The 21122-nt window shown below is 44.3% G+C and overlaps 1 protein-coding gene across 1 annotated transcript in view; it reads right to left on the minus strand.

Annotated features, from left to right (window-relative positions):
- The window catches only part of COL4A5 (collagen type IV alpha 5 chain), a 208953-nt gene extending 192008 nt beyond the window's left edge, over positions 1–16945 (minus strand). Inside the window, exon 1 of the mRNA XM_043974872.1 lies at positions 16810–16945. Within this exon, the coding sequence (XP_043830807.1) occupies positions 16810–16890 (81 nt within the window). The 5' untranslated portion in view covers positions 16891–16945. The remainder of the gene's footprint in view (positions 1–16809) is intronic.
- Positions 16946–21122: the final 4177 nt, after the last annotated feature.

Consider the following 21122-nt stretch of genomic DNA (forward strand, 5'->3'; position numbering starts at 1 on the left):
CAGTTCTTGTAGTAGTAGCATAGAATCGGAAAGTGAGGGGACATTCATCAGCTGGGGAATGACTGAACAAGTTGTGGCACATGACTGTGATGGAGTACTATTGTGCTATAAGAATTGATGAGGGGGGCAGTAGATAGAGCATCTGCCCTGGAGTCAGGAGGACCTGAGTTCAAATCTGGCCTCAGAGACTTAACACTTACTAGCTGTGTGACCCTGGGCAAGTCACTTAACCCCAATTGCCTCACCAAAAAAAAAAAAAAAAAAGAATTGACGAGGGGCATGGCTCTAGAAAAACGGCAAGATCTGTATGAACTGATACAAGGTGAAGTAGGAAGAACTGGGAAATCATTGTGCGTAGTAACAGCAGTGTTGTAAACTGTGATCAATACAATGATCCAAGACAATTCCAAAGGACTCATGATGAAAAAATGTTCTCCTCCTCCACAGAGAGAATTGATGAACTCTGAATACAAATTGAAGTATAATTTTCTCTTTCTTTTTCCTGCTTTTAAAAAAAATATGGCTAACACAGAAATCTGTTTTGAATTATTTTATATGTGTAATTGATATATTATTTGCCTTCTCAGTAGGTAGGGGAGGGATGGAAGGGACAGAGAGAATTTGGAACTCAAAATTTAAAATGCAAAGAAAGCTAAAATAAATAAGTAATGAATTAAAAAAACCATGAACCTACTCTACAAATTCCATTGCAACTGAGGCTCAAACTCTGTATGAACACCTCAAATAATGGGAAAATCATGCTATGGATTGGCCAGTTGTTAGGGAGACAGCTAAAGTTTGTCTCCTCATCACATCCAACATTTAGTATTAATTCTCTAGAGTAGGGGTCTCCAAACTTTTATTGTGGATTCCATCAGTAAAATATTTTTAATTATGTGTCTCCGAAAATAATAAAAAGTAAACTCACAGGACCCCAGGTTGAAAAGCCCTGGGCTAGATAATCACTGAGGTCTCATTCCAACTCTGATTCTGTGATTCCAAACACTGCAGTCACAAACCCATTGTTCCTCTCTCGAAAATATATGCTAGTTTCTCAAAAGGAAAAATGTCTAACACCTAAGGGCAAAAATCATGCTTTCCTCTTGGACCCTCATGCATGTTGCAAAGGCTCAGATATGAAAAACAAATCAATAAATCACAATGAAAATAGAATGGCTCCTTTTGCTGTTAATAAAGAAATGAAAATATGACCCTAGAGCAAGGGCATACTAGGCTCGCTCACAGTCAAGTAAGAATACTGGTTCAAAGGAATATGCTTTCAAGTTTACAGAAATACTTAACAAATCGTTCATAAGTTTTTCCAGAAGCAAATCTAGTAAACCCAGGATTGACATTAATCATTTACAGGTTCAGGGGTCATCAGTGTTAAGGCCACATGAAGGAAAGCCAGAAGTATGTTTTCCTCCTGCCAAAAAGTCAACTAGTGAAAAGAAACTTCCCTGTTCCCTGTCAAATCCCAAAGACACTAATGGGCTACTACTTTGTTCCATAATGCATTACTAAAGGGACCAAGGAGGAAGTGAAGTAGATTGAAACCAAGTAAGAAAACAAGAAAAGATTGCCAGGATAATGACAGAACATTCTTTGGATGAATTCCACAGTGTCTCTGCTAGGAAGAACTCTGTACTGAAATCAAAAGCCATACCTTTTGGCCCAGCCATCCCACTACTCAACCCATACCCCAAAGAGATCAAAAAAGAGGAAAGGAACCCATATTACAAAAATATTCATAGATACTCTTTTTGTGGTGACAAAGAACTGCAAGCTAAGGGGAAACTCAAGGAATGGCTGAAAAAATTATGGTATATAAATATGATGGAATATTATTGCACCATTAGAAAATGATGGAAGGGGCAGATTCTGAGAAACCTGGCAAGGTTTGTATGAACTGATGCAGAGTAAGCAGAACCAGGAGAATAACTTACTTTTTATTCTTTTTTTGTGGGGCAATGGGGGTTAAGTGACTTGCCCAGGGTCACACAGCTAGTAAGTGTCAAGTGTCCCGGGACAGATTTGAACTCAGGTCCTCCTGAATCCAGGGCCGGTGCTTTATCCACTGCGCCACCTAGCCACCCCCATAACTTACTTTTTTTTGTTTTTTTGTTTTTAGTGAGGCAATTGGGGTTAAGTGACTTGCCCAGGGTCACACAGCTAGTAAGTATTAAGTGTCTGAGGCCGGATTTGAACTCAGGTACTCCTGAATCCAGGGCCAGTGCTCTATCCACTGCGCCACCTAGCTGCCCCCCATAACTTACTTTTTAAAGTACACTTCAATGTGTATTCAGGCTCCATCAGGTTTGTTTTTTTTTTTTCCTGGGGATGGATAGCATTTTGTATCCTAAGTCCTTTACAGTTGTCTTGGATCATTATATTGCTGAGAATAGCTAAGTCATTCTCAGCTGATCATCTTACAATATTGCTATTACTGTGTGCAATGTTCTCTTGGTTCTACTCATTTCATTTTGCATCAAGGGAACAATTTTTTAAAAATATCACCGTTTGTAATCTTTCCTAATAGTAGCTATTTCTGAATATATTTTAAAATAATAATAATAAACCTTTTTAATTTAAAGTTTTGAGTTCCAAATTTTATCCCTCCTTCTCTCCCTCCCCTCCCCTCTCCTTGAGGCAGTAAGCAATCAGATATAGGTTATACATGTGCAATTATATATTGACATATTAGTCATTTTGTATAAGAAAACTTGAATAAAAGAAAAAAAATAAAAAAAGCAAAAAATAGCCTGCTTCAGTCTGTGTTCAATCGATATCAGTTCTTTCTTTGGAGGTGGATAGTATGCTTCATTATTAGTCCTTTGGGATTGTCTCAAGACTTGGTCGATTTGGGGCAGCTAGGTGGCACGGTGGATAAAGCACAGGCCCTGGATTCAGGAGGACCTGAGTTCAAATCCGGCTTCAGAGACTTGACACTTACTAGCTGTGTGACCCTGGACAAGTCACTTAACCCCAATTGCCTCACCAAAAAAAAAAGACTTGGTTAATTTGGTTGAGGGTGGGAGCCATGAGGGTGTATTGCTGAGAATAGTTAAGTCATTCACAGTTCTTCATCGAACAATATTGCTGTCACTGTGCACAGCCTTCTCTTGGTTCTGCTCACTTCACTATACATCAGAACAATTTCTATAGTAACAGCAACACTGTAAATAGAGACTTCTAAGACTTCAAGCCAGGATTCTAACTCATGTTTTCCTGTCTCCAAGTCCAATGCCCCATCCACTAGGCCATTCTCCTTCCATATTTTTAAAAAATGCTTTAGGGGCAGCTAGATGGTGCAGTGGATAAGCACCAGCCCTGGATTCAGGAGTACCTGAGTTCAAATCTGGCCTCAGACACTTCCTAGCTGTGTGCCCCTGGGCAAGTCACTTAACCCCAATTGCCTCACCAAAATTAAAAAAAAAAAAATTTAACGGGCAGCTAGATGGTGCAGTGGATAGATCACCAGCCCTGGAGTCAGAAGGACCTGAGTTCAAATCCGACCTCAGACACTTGACACTTACTAGCTGTGTGACCCTGGGCAAGTCACTTCACCCCAATTGCCTCACCAAAAAAAAAAATGCTTTAAATCATTCTTATTCAGATTGGCAAAGATAACTTAAGAACTTTGGAAGACTTAAGAACTATGATCAGTGTGATGACAAGCCATGATGCAAAGGACCAATGATGAAACATCCTCCTCATTTCCTGACAGAGAAATGATGAATTCAGGGTGGAGGCTGAGACATATATATGGTCTTTAGACTTGGCCAGTACAGGAATTTGTTTTTCTCAACTATACATTTTCTGTTACAAGGGTTTTCTTTTTCTTTTTTTTGATAGAGATAAAGGTTGGGGGAGTGTGTGTGTGTATATGTGTGTGTGGTTTTTTTAGGTACACACACACACACACACACACACACATAAAATAAAGAAAAAGAAATCAAAAGCCTATCGGTAGGGGGCGGCTAGGTGGCACAGTGGATAAAGTACTGGTCCTGGATTCAGGAGTACCTGAGTTCAAATCCGGCCTCAGACACTTGACACTTACTAGCTGTGTGACCCTGGGCAAGTCACTTAACCCCCATTGCCCCGCAAAAAAAAAAAACAAAAACAAAAACAAAAAAACCTATGGGTAAAGGAGCAAGAAGGGAACTTAAGTCATGAAGTCTAAGCCCCTCATTTTACAGAGGAGGAAACTGAGCATTTCACAGGGTTACACAGCTAATCCGTGTCTGGGGCAAGATTTGAACTCAGATCTTCAGAATCTAAGTTCATTACTTCACAAAGACCAGGAACACAAAGATGCACCAGCAGGGCTCTACCTCCTTGTAATAACCTGACATTCAGGTTTTCCTTTTTCTGAAGCCCTCAGGTAGCATAGCAGATAGAACATAGGGTCCTGCAGTCAGGAAAATTTGAGTTCAAGTTCAACTTCAGATACTTACTGTGTGACCTTGGGCAAGTCACTTAACCCTCTTTTCCCTGCCCCCCCCAAAAAAAGGTAAAATGAAAAGAATAATAGAACCTACCTCACAAGGTTGTTGTGAGGATAAAATGAGATAATTGTAAAATGAGATAATTGCCCAGCGCTTCCTTCATTCATCTTTTTTCATCTTTGCCAATCTGATAATGAAAAACCACAGAGTTGTTGTTGTTGTTGTTGTTCTTGAGGCAATTGGGATTAAGTGACTTGCCCAGGGTCACACAGCTAGTAAGTATCAAGTGTCTGAGGTCGGATTTGAACTCAGTTGCTCCTGAATCCAGGGCTGGTGCTTTATCTACCGTAGTGCCACCTAGCTGCCCCCTACAGAGTTGTTTTACTATTAATTTCTCTTATTACTACTGATTTGGAACATTTTAATATAAAAGCAGAATGGCCTAGTGGATGGGGCATTGGACTTAAAGACAGGAAGACATGAGTTCAGAATCTGCCCTCAAACACTTAGAAGTTGTGAGACTGTAGGCATGGCACTTCAGCTCCCTGAGCCTCAGTTTCCTTATTTGTCAAATTGAGGGGGTTGGACTAGGCAACCTCTAAGGTCCCTTCGGTCTCCAAGTCTATGATCCACCTGCCAAGAGATGGCAGCAGCACCATAAGAAAGTGATTTGTGAGAGCTCCTCTGCAGCCCACTTCCCCTTCTCAGAATGGCTCTAGGCTTTTTCTTCTCCTTGCAGAGGCAGTTGCTTCTTCTCTCCAGGAGATGGCGCCAGCTACTCACTAATGCCATGAATCTTCAGGCTACAACATAGGAACCTCTCCAAGCTGCCTCTTCTTAAACATTAGGTCAAACGGTGTGACCCCACCAAAAAGGGAACTTCAACACACTGTGCTGATCTCCTTACCCAAACTCCTGGCCCTATTGGAATTAGTCTGTTTCCTATTCTTGAAGTAGGAAAGAGAAATTGTCTCACGGTTCTTCCTCTTGCCCAGCTCCCTAGCAGGGGGGGGCTGCCCCTGGTTCAACATCTCCCACTGAGTCTTGGGGTTCAGACATTCCTCCTTCATCCACTTCCTGCTTCTCCTCCTATTCCTTTTTTGTTTCTGGCAGGACTGTGCCCATTAGGCTCTTCAGAAAGTACCAGAAAAAAAATAAAACAAGAGAGAGGAGGGGAAGCAGGGACAAGCAGAGCAGATGTTGTTCCCAGTACAAGTGCCCGGGCCACCCAGGAGGGATAGTGTGAGCAACCCCTCCCTATATAAGTTAAATCACTTTTTATGGAGAGCTGGCAAAAAACCAACGATAAAATATTTGAGTATCAATTAAGTACAAAGAACTGTCTCTGTCTTGTGGAACACTCAGTGAATTAAATAAAAGAATAAAGCTCTCTGCCCTTGAGGGCATTGGAGTCTAGCAAGAGACCAGGCAAATGAGCCAAATCAATGAGACAGGACATGCTTCAGGAGGACTTATGGGGGTGGTCAAGAAAGACTTCCTCATTGCAAGAGAAATGGAAAAGGACAATGTGCCTGCATGTGATGCTGTGATGTAAGAAGGTATGGAGAAGGCCTGCTGATTGGATCAAGTAGGGGATAGAGAGGGAGAGAACAGGGGTGACTCCAAGAGTCTCAACAGAGAGAGAGAGAGAGAGAGAGAGAGAGAGAGAGAGAGAGAGAGAGAGAGAGAGAGAGAGAGAGAGAAGGGGGAATGAGAAGGGAACCTGAGATGAGATGGTCTCTGGTTGGTTATTGAGGGTATGTTAAGTTCATTTTTTTTTGGTGGGGCAATGGGGATTAAGTGACTTGCCCAGGATCACACAGCTAGTTAGTGTCATGTGTCTGAAGCTAGATTTGAACTCAGGTCCTCCTGAATCCAGGGCCTGTACTTTATCCACTGAGCCGCCTAGCTGTCCCCAAGTTCATATTTTTCATCTCTGAGTTGGGTCAGTCAACCAGCATTCATGAAAAGCTTAATGTGTTCCAGACATTGTATAAGGCACTAGGGATACAAAAAAATGCCAAAAGATGCTCCCCGCTCTCAACAAACTCGCATTCTGATGAGGGAGATGGTGTGCAAATACATATTTACAATGAAAATAGAAGGTGGGGGCAGCTAGGTGGCACAGTGGATAAAGCACCAGCCCTGGATTCAGGAGGCCCTGAGTTCAAATCTGCCTTCAGATACTTGACACTTACTAGCTGTGTGACTCACTTAACCCTCATTGCCCTGCCAAAAAAAAGAAAGAAAGAAAATGGAAAGTGATCTCAAAGGGGAGGGAAGTGGGGGAGATAGGGAGACCAAGAACAACATGAAGAAGGTGGGATTTCGGCTAAGTCTTAAAGGAAACCAGTGAAGCCAAGAGCTGGGCATGAAGTAAGCGTTCCATGTATGGGAGAAGGCCAATAGAAAGGCACCAAGATGAGATATGGGGTGCCATGTGTAAGGAACTTCAGGTAGGCTGCATACTTGGATACATACAGATACATATTGCATATGGATAGAATTAATGACCAGAGGGTGAGATGGGGTCATGTTGTGAGGGCTTTAAATGCCAAAGGATTTGATATTTGATCTTGGAGGAAATAGGGAGCCACTACAGTTATTGAATGGGGAGGGGGAGGAGGAATAGTCAGATATGTACTTTAGGAAAGTAACAGCAGAGGATCCTGGGGGAAGGGGAAAACTTGAGGCTGAGAGACAAATTAGAAGGTTATTTCAATAGTCCAAGTGAGAGGTGATGAGGGCCTGAACTACAGTGGGAATGGTGGCCAGCAGAGAAAAGAAGTCACACAGGGTAGATGTTATCAAGGGAGAAACAAGATTTGAAGACAGACCCTCTGGTCTCAGTGAGCTCAGTGAGAATGAGGAGTTAGGAATGGCACTGAGGATTTGAGCCTCAGTGAATGGGAGGCTGGTATTGCCCTTGAGCATACTGTTGTTGTTTGTCCTTCATTCTCAAAGAGGACCATGACATCAGGGTGATGTCATGACTTGCAGTGAATTGGATTTAAGTGAAGGAGGGCTGTGCAAGGTCACCAGCCTCACTCTCTCCTACAGAGCCATTTGGGTCCAGTGACAAGATACATATCAGGATGACTGGAGATGGTCCCGGATGTTTAAGGCAACTGGGGTTAAGTGACTTGCAGGGTCACACAGCTAGTAAGTATCTGAGGTGAGATTTGAACTCAGAACCTCTTCCTTGACCATAGCAGGAAAGCTGGGAAGGAGAGAAAGAGAATGAGTTCTATTTTGACTATGTCAATTTCGGATGCCTCCCATAATAGGACCAACATCTACCAGGTAGACCTCTGCCACGTCCCTACCTGCCAACTAGATTAGGCTAGATCTTTCCAGGAGAGGCAAGGAAGCTGTTCCAAAGATGCCACTGATCCAGAGGATTAAGGCTCAAGCCCATCTCTTTTTTCCCATATAAATATTTTATTATTTTCCAGTTACATTTAGAGATAATTTCCAACATTTGTTTTTATAAGATTTCTAGTTTCAAATTTTTCTCCCTCCCTCCACTCCCTCCCCCATCCCCAAGACAGCAAGTAATCTGATATAGGTTATATATGTATAATCACATTAAACATATTTCTGCATTAGTCATGTAATGAGAGAAGAATCAGAGCAAAAAGGAAAAACCTCAAAAAAGAAAAACAACAACAACAACAACAAAAACAATAGAAATACTATGGTTTGATCTCCATCCAGATTCAACAGTTCTTTTTTTTCTGGATTTGGAGAGCATTTTCCATCATGAGTCCTTTGAAACTACCTTGGACCATTGTATTGCTGAGAAGAATCAAGTCTATCATAGTTGATCAACATACAATGTTCTCCTGGTTCTGCTCATCTCACTCATCATCAGTTCATGCAAGTCCTTCCAGGTTTCTCTGAAATCTGCCTGCTCATCGTTTCTTACAGCACAATAGTATTCCATTACATTCATATACCACAACTTGTTCAGCCATTCTCCAATTGATGGGCACCCACTCAATTTCCTATTCCTTGCCACCACAAAAAGAGCAGCTATAAATATTTTTGTACATGTGGGTCCTTTTCCCTTTTTTATGATCTCTTTGGGAAAAAGTCCTAATAGTCGTATTGCTGGGTCAAAGGGTATGCAAAGCTTTATAGCCCTTTGGGCATAATTCCAAACTGTTCTCCAGAATGGTTGGATCAGTTCACAGCTCCACCAACAATGCATTAGTGCTCCAATTTTTCCACAGCTTCTCCAACATTTATTATTTTCCTTTTTTGTCATATTAGCCAATCTTATAGGTGTCAGATTGTACCTCAGAGTTGTTTTAATTTGTATCTCTCTAATCAATAGTGATTTAGAGCATTTTTTCATATGTTAAGCCCACTCTCTTGACACACCCAGTGCCTTCTGGTCTTATAGGCCATTACATGGCTCTTTGGTCACCGAAGAGCATAAAAAGGCCCACCCACACAGAGTCAGGGCCTTTTATAGTTGGCAGATGTCCCAAGACAACAGGAGTCACCACCTGTCCTTTTGTTAACTGCTGACTGACCTATGAGTGTTCCCACTGGTTCCAAAATCATACCTTAACTAAGAGGTGACTGGTCTAGTCGATTATAATTGGCATAGTCCTTTGAATGGGATGGCATTGTGGCTCACAAGTCAGGAAAAGGGGATGCAAATCCAGCAGATGGGGAGGACTGAAGAGTCAAACATAGCACCGAGGCACTGGGTGGGAAGATCCTTCCTGGGGCTTGCCATGGAACAGGGGGCAAGCCTGGAAGGCAGCAGATTGTTCAGCTCCCATGGAACCAAGCCCAGCTTCCCTGCTTGGTATTTATTGCCTCTCAGAAGCTTAATGGGGAATATAAGAAAGTGGTATGTAAACTGGCCCAGTACATTCAGCAACTCAAGATGGAGCCCTTGGTTTTTAACGGAACAATCAAAGGGGAGGGGCTCCTGCTAGATCTGGTAATGGTACAAGTCAAAAGCGGGTTGCTGATGGGCGGAGGCCCAACTGCCCACAGAGAGCTGACAAGGCAAAGATTAGAAATAGACTCCTACCCAGAGCTGTGGCTGTGTTAAGCTGAGATCACAACCAGGAGACTCTAAAAACAGCTGAGAGCAGGAGTAAGGAGGAAACTTGCGAACCCTCAGCCTAGTGGTAAGAAAACCTTGGTCTTAATCCAGCTAACAATTATGTGGTGCCTAGTGTGTCAGGAACTAGGGCAAACACTTTTATCTCATTTGATTCTCACAACGACCCTGGCAAGTAGGTGCTAGGATTATCTCAATTTTACAGTCCGGAAGACAGAGGCAGACAGAGGTTAAGTGATTTGCCCAGGGTCACACAACTAGTAAATGTCTGAGGCCAAATTTGAACTCAGGTCTTACTGATTCTAGGCCTGGCCTTCTATCCACTGTACTCCCCAGCTGCTTTACCTGGGAGTGATTTCTTCGATGGAGGGAGAAGAGGATGGGTGGGCTTTCATCGCCAATGAGATGGGGAGGTTTCAAGAGTTCAGATAGCAACCTTAGGATGGGGTGACTGATTACTGACCGCTGGAATCGGTGCAGAGATTCTCAGATTTATTTTTACAAAGCTGGTTAAAATCAGTTACACTCTCCACGTGGAGAACACTGTCCATTTGTAGGTGCCTAGGATAGAAGTTGTGAGGACTTACCTCCAAAAAGATGAATTCCCCTGGGGCAGCTAGGTGGTACAGTGGATAGAGCACCGGCCCTGGAGTCAGGAGTACCTGAGTTCAAATCTGGCCTCAGACACTTAAATACTTACTAGCTGTGTGACCCTGGGCAAGTCACTTAACCCCAATTGCCTCACAAAAAAAAAAAAAAAGGATGAATTCCCATTGCAGTCAGGTCCCAGTGGTGATGTACAAGGGAAGGGGTGAAGTTCCGAAGAGAGATGTGGTTGATAGATGGGATCTATGATGCCTCCCTGTATGAGCAGCCTCTTTTCTGGGCAGAGACCTGCCCACTTGGCTGCACAACCACATAGGCATGGGGCAATCAAGCAGTGAAATTTAAGTGGGTCAGGACAATAGTGGCAATGGCAAATCCTGTTGGCAGTGTGACCTGGAGCCCTGGGGATAGGAGGAGGAGGCACAAAGCTCCCCATCCACCTGACTAGGTAGGCAAATGGCAATTACAGCAACTCCTGTGGTGGTGGAGGGAGCAGGTACTCGTAGAACTGTACATGGAAATCCGGCACCCGGGCAGTAGGGCTGCTTCAGCCCCAGTCAAGCCTAGAGCATCCCCTACAGCCCTTGCCCCATTGGGATTTAAGGGGCTTCTGAACACTGACAGCCAGGCTACTATCAGACTAAAGGACTTCCCATGGGTCCCACCAGGGTACCCTGGGTTCCACTGGCAATTAGAGAGCATAGACAAGAAAGCTGATCGTGGGGGCAGCTAGGTGGCGCTGCAGTGGATAAAGCACTGGCCCTGGATTCAGGAGGACCCGAGTTCAAATCCGACCTCAGACACTTGACACTTACTAGCTATGTGACCCTGGGCAAGTCATTTAACCCTCATTGCCCCGCCCCCCCAAAATAGGGAAGACTTCAAGCTCTAAATCTTTTCATCCTTACTGAGTTAAAAAAGAAAAAGGAAAAAAAAAGAGGATCGTGTGCTTCGGGGAGTCAGTATCCATGCAGGCCCTTTTGGCCATCTCTACACAGGTTAGGGGGAGAGTTAAAGGGACCCATATGAACGCTACGCTGTTAATATCAAACAATATCTGGGAAGAAGGGGTGAAATCTATTTCTTCTCTAGTCATGGAGATGCAGGAAGCCAGAGTACTTCAATATATCAGCTTTTTGGGGGGGGGCAATGGGGGTTAAGTGACTTGCCCAGGGTCACACAGCTAGTAAGTGTCAAGTATCTGAGGCAGGATTTGAACTCAGGTACTCCTGAATCCAGGGCCGATGCTTTATCCACTGCGCCACCTAGCTGCCCCCACTATATCAGCTTTGTTGAAATGACCAACTGTGAATAAGGGTGGGGGAAGGAGGCTGGAACAGGGGTGATGGACCAGAGGACAAAGTGGCATAGAGCTGGTTCTGGAGGAGAGCACAGGATGAGAGGTAGAAGGCTCAGTGACTGTAACTTGAGAGAGAAAGTTCAGAGTTTCAAATCTTGGAGACACAGAGCACCTCCTCCATGGAGCCTTCCCTGATTTCTGCCTTCTCTTCTCATAGATCACATGATTCCACTTTTTAATTCAACAGTCATTTCAGCAAACAGATGTAGAGTATTTATTACATGTGGCCATACTGGGGATACAGAGACAAATCCAAGACAGAATTTTCTAAGAATAACAATAACCAATAAATAGATGGTGATGAGTAAAAAAAATAATTAATAATCTAAGAGAAAAATTTCAGAGTTTAGAATCTTGAGACTCAGAGCATCTCCTCCATGGAGCCTTCCCGCATTTCTGCTTTACCTTTTCCTGCCCATCCTTGAAGAATAGTATTCTGTTATGTCTAAGCAAATCTTTGGTTGACTGTTGAATGAGCTCTCACTCTCGCTCTTGCTGGCCACCACATGGCAGGTGGCACAGTGGGCAGCAGGGCTTCATACATGCATGCACATGTATGTACATGCATACATATGTATGAGCATACATATGTATATGTGTATATACATATATGAGGCAGCTAGGTGGCACTTCAGTGGATAGAGCACTGACCCTATAGTTGGGAGGTCCCGAGTTCAAATCTCACCTCAGACACTTACTAGCTGTGTGATCCTGGGCAAGTCACTTAACCCCAATTTCCTTAAGCATCCGAGGCCATCTCCAGTCATCCTGATGTATATCTTACCACTGGTACCATATGGCTCTGGAGGACAGAGTGAGGTTGGGATTGAGGAAGGAGGGAAGGAACATTGGAAGGAACTGGAGCTGGCCAGTTAGGACCCCAGTGGGACAGCTGATACAGAATATTGGTTGTTGTTTGTCCTTCATTCTCAAAGAGGACCATGACATTGGGGAAATGATGTCATGGCTTGCAATGAATTGAATTTAAGTGAGGAAGGCTGTGCAAAGTCACCAACCTCACTCTCTCCTCCAGAGGCAAGGAATACAAATTTGTCTGCAGAAATCTCAAGATTTCTTGGGGTTTCCCTGCAAGATGTCTTCTAAGGACCACTCCTTAAACCTAAATAATTCTGGCCCTCATTGATTGGCCACTAACAGGTCCCAGCCCAGGTCAGTTTTCGCCATTGTATGGCCTACTGATATTTCAGCATGGGACTAAATAGCAATTGTATCTCTTTTGGTTAAAAACCTGACCCCCTGTCTATTTTTTTTACTAGGTAAAGAAGGCCATTATTTGCCTCATTTCTTACCTAGCCTTAATCACTGAATGGATGTTGCCTCAGACAAACTGAGACCTGGGAATGACTTTAGCTTAAAAGGCCAAGGTCTCCCACTGCATCAGGGCCATCTCCACTCTTGCACATGTATATCTTGCCACTGGACCCAGATGGCTCTTGAAGAGAGAGTGGGGCTGGTGACTTTGCACAGCCCGCCCTTACCTAAATCCAATTCACTGCAAGTCAGGACATCATCTCCTGATGTCATGGTCCTTTTCAAGAAGGAAGAACAAAGGACAAACAACACCCCCCCCCCACATCACCACCACTACTAGGTCTGTATCCCAAAGAGATCATAAAAAAGGGAAAAGGACCCAAATGTACAAAAATATTTATAGCTGCTCTTTTTGTGGTGGCAAAGAACTGGAAATTGAGGGGCTGCCCATCGATTAGGGAGTGGCAAGTTGTAGTATATGAATGTAATGGAATACTATTGTGCTGTAAGAAACGATGAGCAGGCAGATTTCAGAGAAACCTGGAAAGCCTTACATAAGCTGATTGAAGTGAGCAGATCCAAAAGAACATTGTACACAGTATCAACAACATTGTGCAATGATCAACTGTGATACACTTAGCTCTTCTCAGCAATACAATGATCCAAGACAATTTGAAAGAACTCATGATGGAAAACGCTCTCCACATCTAGAAAAAGAACCATGGAGTCTGAATGCAGATTGAAGCAAACTATTTCCATGGGTCTTTTTTTTTGGGGGGGGGATTCGTGGTTATCCCCTTTTGTTCTGTTTCTTCTTTCACAACATGATAGAAATATGATTAACATGATTACATATATATAACCTATTTCAGATTGCTTGGGAAGAGGGGAGAAGAGGGAGGAAGAAAAATTTGGAACTCAAAAGTTTGTAAAAAATGAATGTTGAAAAGTATCTTCATATGTAATTGGAAAAAAAAAATACTATTTACAAGAAAGAAAGAAAGTGTGCTCCAGACTTCTGGGAGTTTTCCATTCATTCAATCATTTACGAAATCTCTATTGCATCCCGACTCCCTGCAAGCTGGTGAGTTAGCTGCTTGCTATGTGATACAAGAAAACAGGAGAGAATCTCTGCCCTTCAAGTAACATATAATCTAGAATCTCCCTTCCATTCTCTCTCTGACATGGACCAGTTGACTCAAGGGAGAAAAACAGTTCAACTGAATCTCTAACTCTGGGTAGTTCATGTCATTGGTCTCAAGAGAGATCAGATGAAAAAAGTATGGCGAGGTCTTTGAATTCCATCCTCCACAAATGGAAAAATCCACCTATAGTGTATGTCCTGCTGAGTAGGTCAACACCATAGGAACTCTCACCCTGTAACCCTAAAAGGAATCTTCCCAGCCTGGAAAAAACCCAACACCTTACTCTCTTATGTCTTACTTATTAGGACAAGAGGGAACACTTAGTGAATACTCCACCTAAACTCAAATATTTATTTTGTTATACAAGTATTCCAGTCTTTTGACACAGCAAAGGAAATGCAATCTAAGCAGGTACCTTATTTCAGGCCAAATTGGAGAGGGGAAAAAAATCTAGATGTATTTGTCCAGCCCTTTTCAAAAGCTCTGACCCCGTATCAATTCGAGAGCAGGCAAGCAGAAAATGCTTCTGGCACTACTCCATGTCTAGCAGTACAGTACTTGAAGGCCTGTGGTCCTTTGATGACATGCAGCATGGGTGCAGAAGAGAGAGGACTAGATTTAGTCAGAGGAGCCGAGTTCAAATCTCACCCTTACCACTTACTCCCTGTGTGAACTTAGTTAGACAAGTCCCTTCCCCTCCCTGGGCCTCAGTTTCCTCCTCTGTAAAATGAGGGAGTTGGACAAAAAGGCCTCAGAGCTCCCTTCCAAATGCAAATCAATCATCCTAAATATTATTAAGAGCAATAGAACAGGGGGCAGCTGGGTGGCACAGTGGATAAAGCACCTCAGACACTAGACACTTGACACTTACTAGCTGTGTGACCCTGAGCAAGTCACTTAACCCTCACTGCCCCACAGAAAAAGAGCAGTAGACTAGCATTAATTATACAGGCTAATGGAGGGAGGCAGTATCATCCAGAATTTAAAGGAAAAATAATGCTAGATTCTCCTGAACTTGCTAGTAGTTTCATTTGCAGGGTTCCCCCCTCCCCTGCTTTGGGGAGTAGATCTCTGACATTCTGTTTAGGTTAATTTTAAAGGTAGTCTGCATTCCCTGGATGCCAGAGACCTGGCCTGAAGCCAACCAGCTCCAGTGAGACAACTTCAATGCTTCTGAATTCCAGTGATCCTTGATGGATACTTTAAATGATTTGAGCTCTATTAAGGCAGGGCCCATTCCCTAGCACCTACGTCCATGGTAGTCACAAGGTTTTGTGGTTGAAAATTCCACCCAGGGTGGCCCACCTGCCCCCAGGAAGGAGCCTAGCCAAACTCGGCTATCCTGATTCTAAGGACAAATGAAAATGTCTGTAAGCAGAGCTTTCCAGATTTAGGAGGTCATGACCTTTGAGAAGCCTGGATCTTTTCCATGACAGAGCTTCAGGCAAGTTGAAGGGAAAGCACTGGGATTATTTTTTAAAGCTGTTCTAAATAGTCAAGTCTCAATCTGGCCTCAGACACTTGAAACCTACTAGCTGTGTGATCCTGGGCAAGTCACTCAAGCTTCATTAAGAAAGAAAGAAAGACAGAAAGACAGAAAGAAAGAAAGACAGACAGAACGAAAGACAGAAAGACAGACAGAACGAAAGACAGAAAGACAGACAGAACAAAAGACAGACAGAACGAAAGACAGAAAGACAGAAAGACGGAAGGAAGGAAGGAAGGAAGGAAGGAAGGAAGGAAGGAAGGAAGGAAGGAAGGAAGGAAGGAAGGAAGGAAGGAAGGAAGGAAAAAAGTTAACAAAGTCTCGGACTCATTGACCATCCATTTGAGCCCTAAACATTCATTTTTCCTCTCCCCTGAGGAGCTCCCCCCTCCCCTCCCTGGCAAAACCATTCAGTCTTATACCTCATAGTCTGTGAGTACAGTACTCCAGCTTGATCTAGAGCTGAAAGGGGTCTCGGAGGCCATCTAATTCAGTCCCTTGTTTTACAGAGGAGTAAACTGAGTCACAGGGAGGGACACATATAGGATCCTGGATCTAGAAATAGAAAGGATCTCAAAGACTATCTAGTCCAACTTCCTTATTTTACAGATGAGAACACTGAAGCACGGAGAGGTAAAATGATTTCCCCATGGTCGCAAGTGGATCTTACACCTAAGAGCTGAGAGGGACCTCAGAAGCAGTTTAATTTAACCTCCTCTCGTTTTACAACCGAGGAAACTGAGGCTCGGGGAGGTCACATGACTTGTCCAGGGTCACATACACATTCCCAGATTTCAAGCCGGAAGGAACCCCAGAGGACATTTAATGCAATCCTTTCGGTTTATAATGGAGGAAACTGAGACCCAGGGAGGGGAAGGGCTTTGGCCAAGGTCACACAGGGGCAGAGCTTAGCCTGCCTCCAAGTTCACGGCTCCTTCCCCAGCACCAAGCTGACCGCCTAGGCCCCTTCCCGTGGCCCCTCGGGGTTTGTGCTTATTCTCACGGGTGGGAAAAGTGCCCCCCAAAAGGCAGCCCACGAGATGCACTGTGCACCCACCCCCGGAGCTCGGGCTGCTAAAACAAGTTGGAGGGCAGCGAGTGCCACCGGGCCGTGAGCGGACAAAGCTTGGCGCTGCCCGGCTCCCTGCCAGCACCTCAGGGCATCGCAGGTCTTTCGGGCCCTGGAGAGGAGGCTTCCCACGGCGGGGGTGGGGGGAGCACCCATATGTGTTCTCCTCCCCCCTCCCTCCATGTCTTGTCTGTTCGAGGGGTGGATCAAGGTTCCCTTCAAAGAACCCCTGCCCCCTCCCGACTGTGCGATGGGGGGAGGCGGCCCCTTGATTGCCCCCCCAAACCCAGAGATCCCGGTGGGCGAGGTGGGGGTGCGGGGGGCAAGGACTTACAGCCGCATCGGCGGGCCAGCCCCACTGGCTCAGGCCCAGGAAGCAGAGCAAGCCAGCGGCGGTCCTGGCGGCCGCCCTCATCGCCGAGCCCCCGCCGCTGCCCCAGGAGCTCCGCCGGCCACTCCAGCTGCTCCGCGATCGCTGATCACTCGCTTGCACGCACGCGCGCACAGGCAAACTTTTCTCCGGCCAGTCCCTTGGGCTCGCCTCTCGTCCCATCCCAGGCTCATATCCCTCCGCCACCTCGCCCTTCTTTTCTCTGGACCTAGCAACCTGTCTGGGATGGGGTGGGGGGGAAAATTGGAGAGAGTGAAAGGGGAGGGGGGAAGCCGTGGGGGGCGGGGAGTAAGAGGGAAGGGAAGAAGGAAGGGGAAGGGGAAAGAGGAGAATAAGGAGGGAGGGAGGAAATGAGGGGAAGGGGGGAGGGAGGAAATGAGGGGAAGGGGAGAGGGAGGGGAGAAGGGGAGGGGGAGGAGAGAATGAGGGGGGAAGGGAAAGTGAGGGGGAGGAGAAAAGTGAAGGGAAGGAGAAAAGTGAAGGGAAAGGAAAAGTGAGAGGGGAGAGTGAAGAAGAAGGAGGAAGGGGAAGGGAGAGAGGAAAATGAGGGGAGGGAGAGGGAAGGGAAAAAAGTGAGGGGGAGGGAGAACTAAAGAAAACAGAGGGCAACGGATAGTGCGGAGGGGGCTAAGAGAGAAAGCTACTGACTCCCATCCCACCAAAAGCACAGCTTCCTCCTGGTGACACTTCCTACTCCCCTCAACACCCTTTCCCACACCGGTTGCGTTTCCACTTCCAGTCATATCCAAATACACCTTGCTCCCATTATCACTTCCAGAATCTCCCTCTACCACACACTATTTAAATTTATCACCAACCCTGATCTTGGTGACTACAATACAGATCCCCAAGACATCGTGCTTCCCTTTTCAATGAGTTCAGGATTTGGCTCACAGTCTCTCTCTCCTATCTCCTTTCCTCACTCTACAAGACTCCCAACATCCGTGTGGACATACCCTCAAATACCGTAACTTTCCAGTTTCTCACTCTACTCAGTTCTCCTGATCTCCTCCTCCACGCTTCCAACACAAGAGGATGGTCGTTCACATCCCTGATCTTTCTGTCACCCTCGTCTTCCGCTTTGGTTTCCATGAACTCTGAAATTCCTTTATCTGATCAGGGTCTTTTGTCCTTCTCCCTTTCCCGATGTTTTATTCCTGCTAAACCTACTCTTGGCCACCCCCCCCATCCTTATGTTCTCCTGCCTTCCCAATCTTAACCCCTTGGTGAACCAGTCCAACCCCACACTCGACTCTTGCTCCTTTGTCCTGTTGTAGATTTTACTTTGTCAAACCTCAATTTTTGTTTCCTCCTGCCATTTGCCACCATCTTTCTTACCCAGATGCAGCTGAACCGAACTGGAAAAAATTATGAAACCAAATCAGCACTATAACTAGCATTATAACTTTATGTTAGTTTAACCTCAGTGAATGAACTAAGCATTTATTAAGTGCTTATTGTATGCAAAACACTATTCATTCTCTATCCCACTCAACACTGTTCCCAAATCTTTTCTTTATCTCCTCAAATCCTCTCCCTTCCCCGCCCAGTGACTCCCTCTCCCCAACCTCTCAGCTGAGGGCCTCACCTCACCTCTTGTTTCACAGAAAAAAATAAACAATAGATCCCTTTTATCTCCTCCTCACCTCACATCCCTCTGACATTATTCCCCCCCCATCTTCTCCTCCATTTCATTCTCCGATGATGGGGAGACCCTTCTGCTTGTCAAAGCCATCCCCTCTCCTTTTCTCCAGCAGATAGTCCCCCATCATTAGTCCCATCCCATCTTCGATTTCTATTTGCTCCTTTCCTGCTGCCTACAAAGATATGCCAAGTCTCTCCCATCCTTAAAAGAAAAAGTTGTCACAAGATTCTACCATGGCCACCAGCTATTGTACTATATCTATCTTTCTTCCCCCTTGAAAATGCCCTGTGCACGTCTTGTCTCAGCTTCTCTCACTCTCTTCTAAATTCTCTGCAATCTGGCTTCAAACTTCATCATTCAAATGAAGCTACTCTCTCCAAAAATCCTAATGATCTCCTAGTTGCCAAGTCTAATGGTCTCTTCTCTATCCTCACCCTTTCTGAGCTCTCTGTATGTAACATATGAAACACTATTGACCACCTTCTCATCTTAGATACTCTCTTCCCTCTTGGTTCTCCTCTTACCTGTCTGCTCCTTCTAAGTCTATTTTGCTAGATCATCATCGAGGCCACATGAACTGTCATTGTCCCCCAAGGATCTGTCCTGGTCCTCTTCTCTTTTCTCACTGTACTCTAATACTCTCTCTTTTCTTTTCTTTTTTTTTTTTAGTGAGGCAATTGGGGTTAAGTGACTTGCCCAGGGTCACACAGCTAGTAAGTGTTAAGTGTCTGAGGTCGGATTTGAACTCAGGTCCTCCTGATTCCAGGGCCGGTGCTTTATCCACTGCGCTACCTAGCCGCCCCTCTAATACTCTCTCAACTGGTCATCTCATCAGCTTCCATGGGTTCAATTATGATTATCTCTATGCAGATGATTCTCAGATCTATTTCTTTAACTCTAGTCTCTCTCCTGAGCTCCTGTCCTTGTCGGATACTTTTTTAAAATTTGAGTTTATTTTTTGTTACATTTTAAGTTCCAAACGATCTCCCTCCATCCCCACCCTGTAGTAGAGAAGGCCACCATTTGACATAGATATATAGATAGGTAAAAACATATTATGTATACTTTTTCCAGTTTTTTAATGGAGGTGGGTAGCACCTTCCTTCATAGGTCCTTTATAGTTGATTTGAATATTTATAATGCTCAGAATAGCTTAAACATTCCTGTTTATTCTTTGAAGAATATTGCTGTTACTGTATCTAATGTTCTCTTGGGTTTGTTTATTTCACTCTTCATTATTTCATGCGAGTCTTTCCATATTTTTCTAAAAATGCTCATCCTTTCTTACAGCACAGTAGTATTCCATCACAAACACGTACCACAACTTGTTTAATCATTCCTCAACTGATAGGGTATTCCCTCAGTTTCCAGTTTTGGAACATATAAGTTCTTTCCCCTTTTCCCTGATCACCGTGGGAAACAGACCAGATAGTGGTATTGTTGGGACAAAGAGTATACACAGTTTTATTACTCTTTGGACATAATTCCAAATTGATTTCCAAAATGGTTGGATCAGGGCAGCTAGGTGGCCCAGTGGATAAAGCACCAGTCCTGGATTCAGAGGACCTGAGTTCAAATACAGCCTCAGCCACTTGACACTTACTAGCTGTGTGACCCTGGGCAAGTCACTTAACCCTCATTGCCCTGGGGAAAAAAAAGGTTGGATTAGTTTACAATTCTACCAGCAATATGTTAGTATCCCAATTTTCCTACATCTTCTCCAACATGTCATTTTTCTCCCTTCTATCATTTTAGCCAATATGATAGGTGTGAGATGATATCTCAAAGTTATTTTAATTTGCATTTTTAATCAATGATTTAGGGAATTTTTCCATATGATTATATATAGTTTTGATTTCTTCATCCCCAAACTGCCTGTTCATGTCCTTTGGCCATTTATCATTTGGGGAATGATTCTTGTTGGACACTTTTTTTGCTCAGATACTTGAGTATCTGAGGTCAGATTTGAACCCAGGTCTTCCTGAATCCAGGTCCGGTGCTTTATCCACTGTGCCACCTAGCTGCCCCTTGTTGAACACCTTAAACTGGATTTCTCATAGGTATCTCAAACTCAATATGTATAAAACCATAATTCATTATCTTTCTTTCAAACTTTCCCCCTTTTCTGAACCTCCCTATTACTGCCAAACATGCCACCATCTTTCCAGTCATCCATATTTTAAAATCTCAGTTTCATCTATATGACTCCTCTATCTCAATCATCCCACTTATCCATTCAGTTGCCAAACCTTGTAATTTCTTTCTCTAGAACGTCTCTCTTATACATCACCTTCTCTGCATTGACACAGCCACCACTCTAGGTGAGGCCCTCATCACTTCTCATCTAGACTATTGCAATAGCCTTCTTTTTTTTTTTTCTTTCTTTTTTTTTTTTTTTTAGTGAGGCAATTAGGGTTAAGTGACTTGCCCAAGGTCACACAGCTAGTAAGTGTTAAGTGTCTGAGGCTGGATTTGAACTCAGGTACTCCTGACTCCAAGGCCAGTGCTCTATCCACTGTACCACCTAGCTGCCCCTGCAATAGCCTTCTAATTGGTTTCCCTGCCTCAAGTATCTCCCCATTCTAATTCATCCTTCACTCAGTAGCCAAAG

The sequence above is a fragment of the Dromiciops gliroides genome, chromosome X (genome assembly GCF_019393635.1).
Source record: "Dromiciops gliroides isolate mDroGli1 chromosome X, mDroGli1.pri, whole genome shotgun sequence".
Classification (NCBI taxonomy): Eukaryota; Metazoa; Chordata; class Mammalia; order Microbiotheria; family Microbiotheriidae; genus Dromiciops; species Dromiciops gliroides.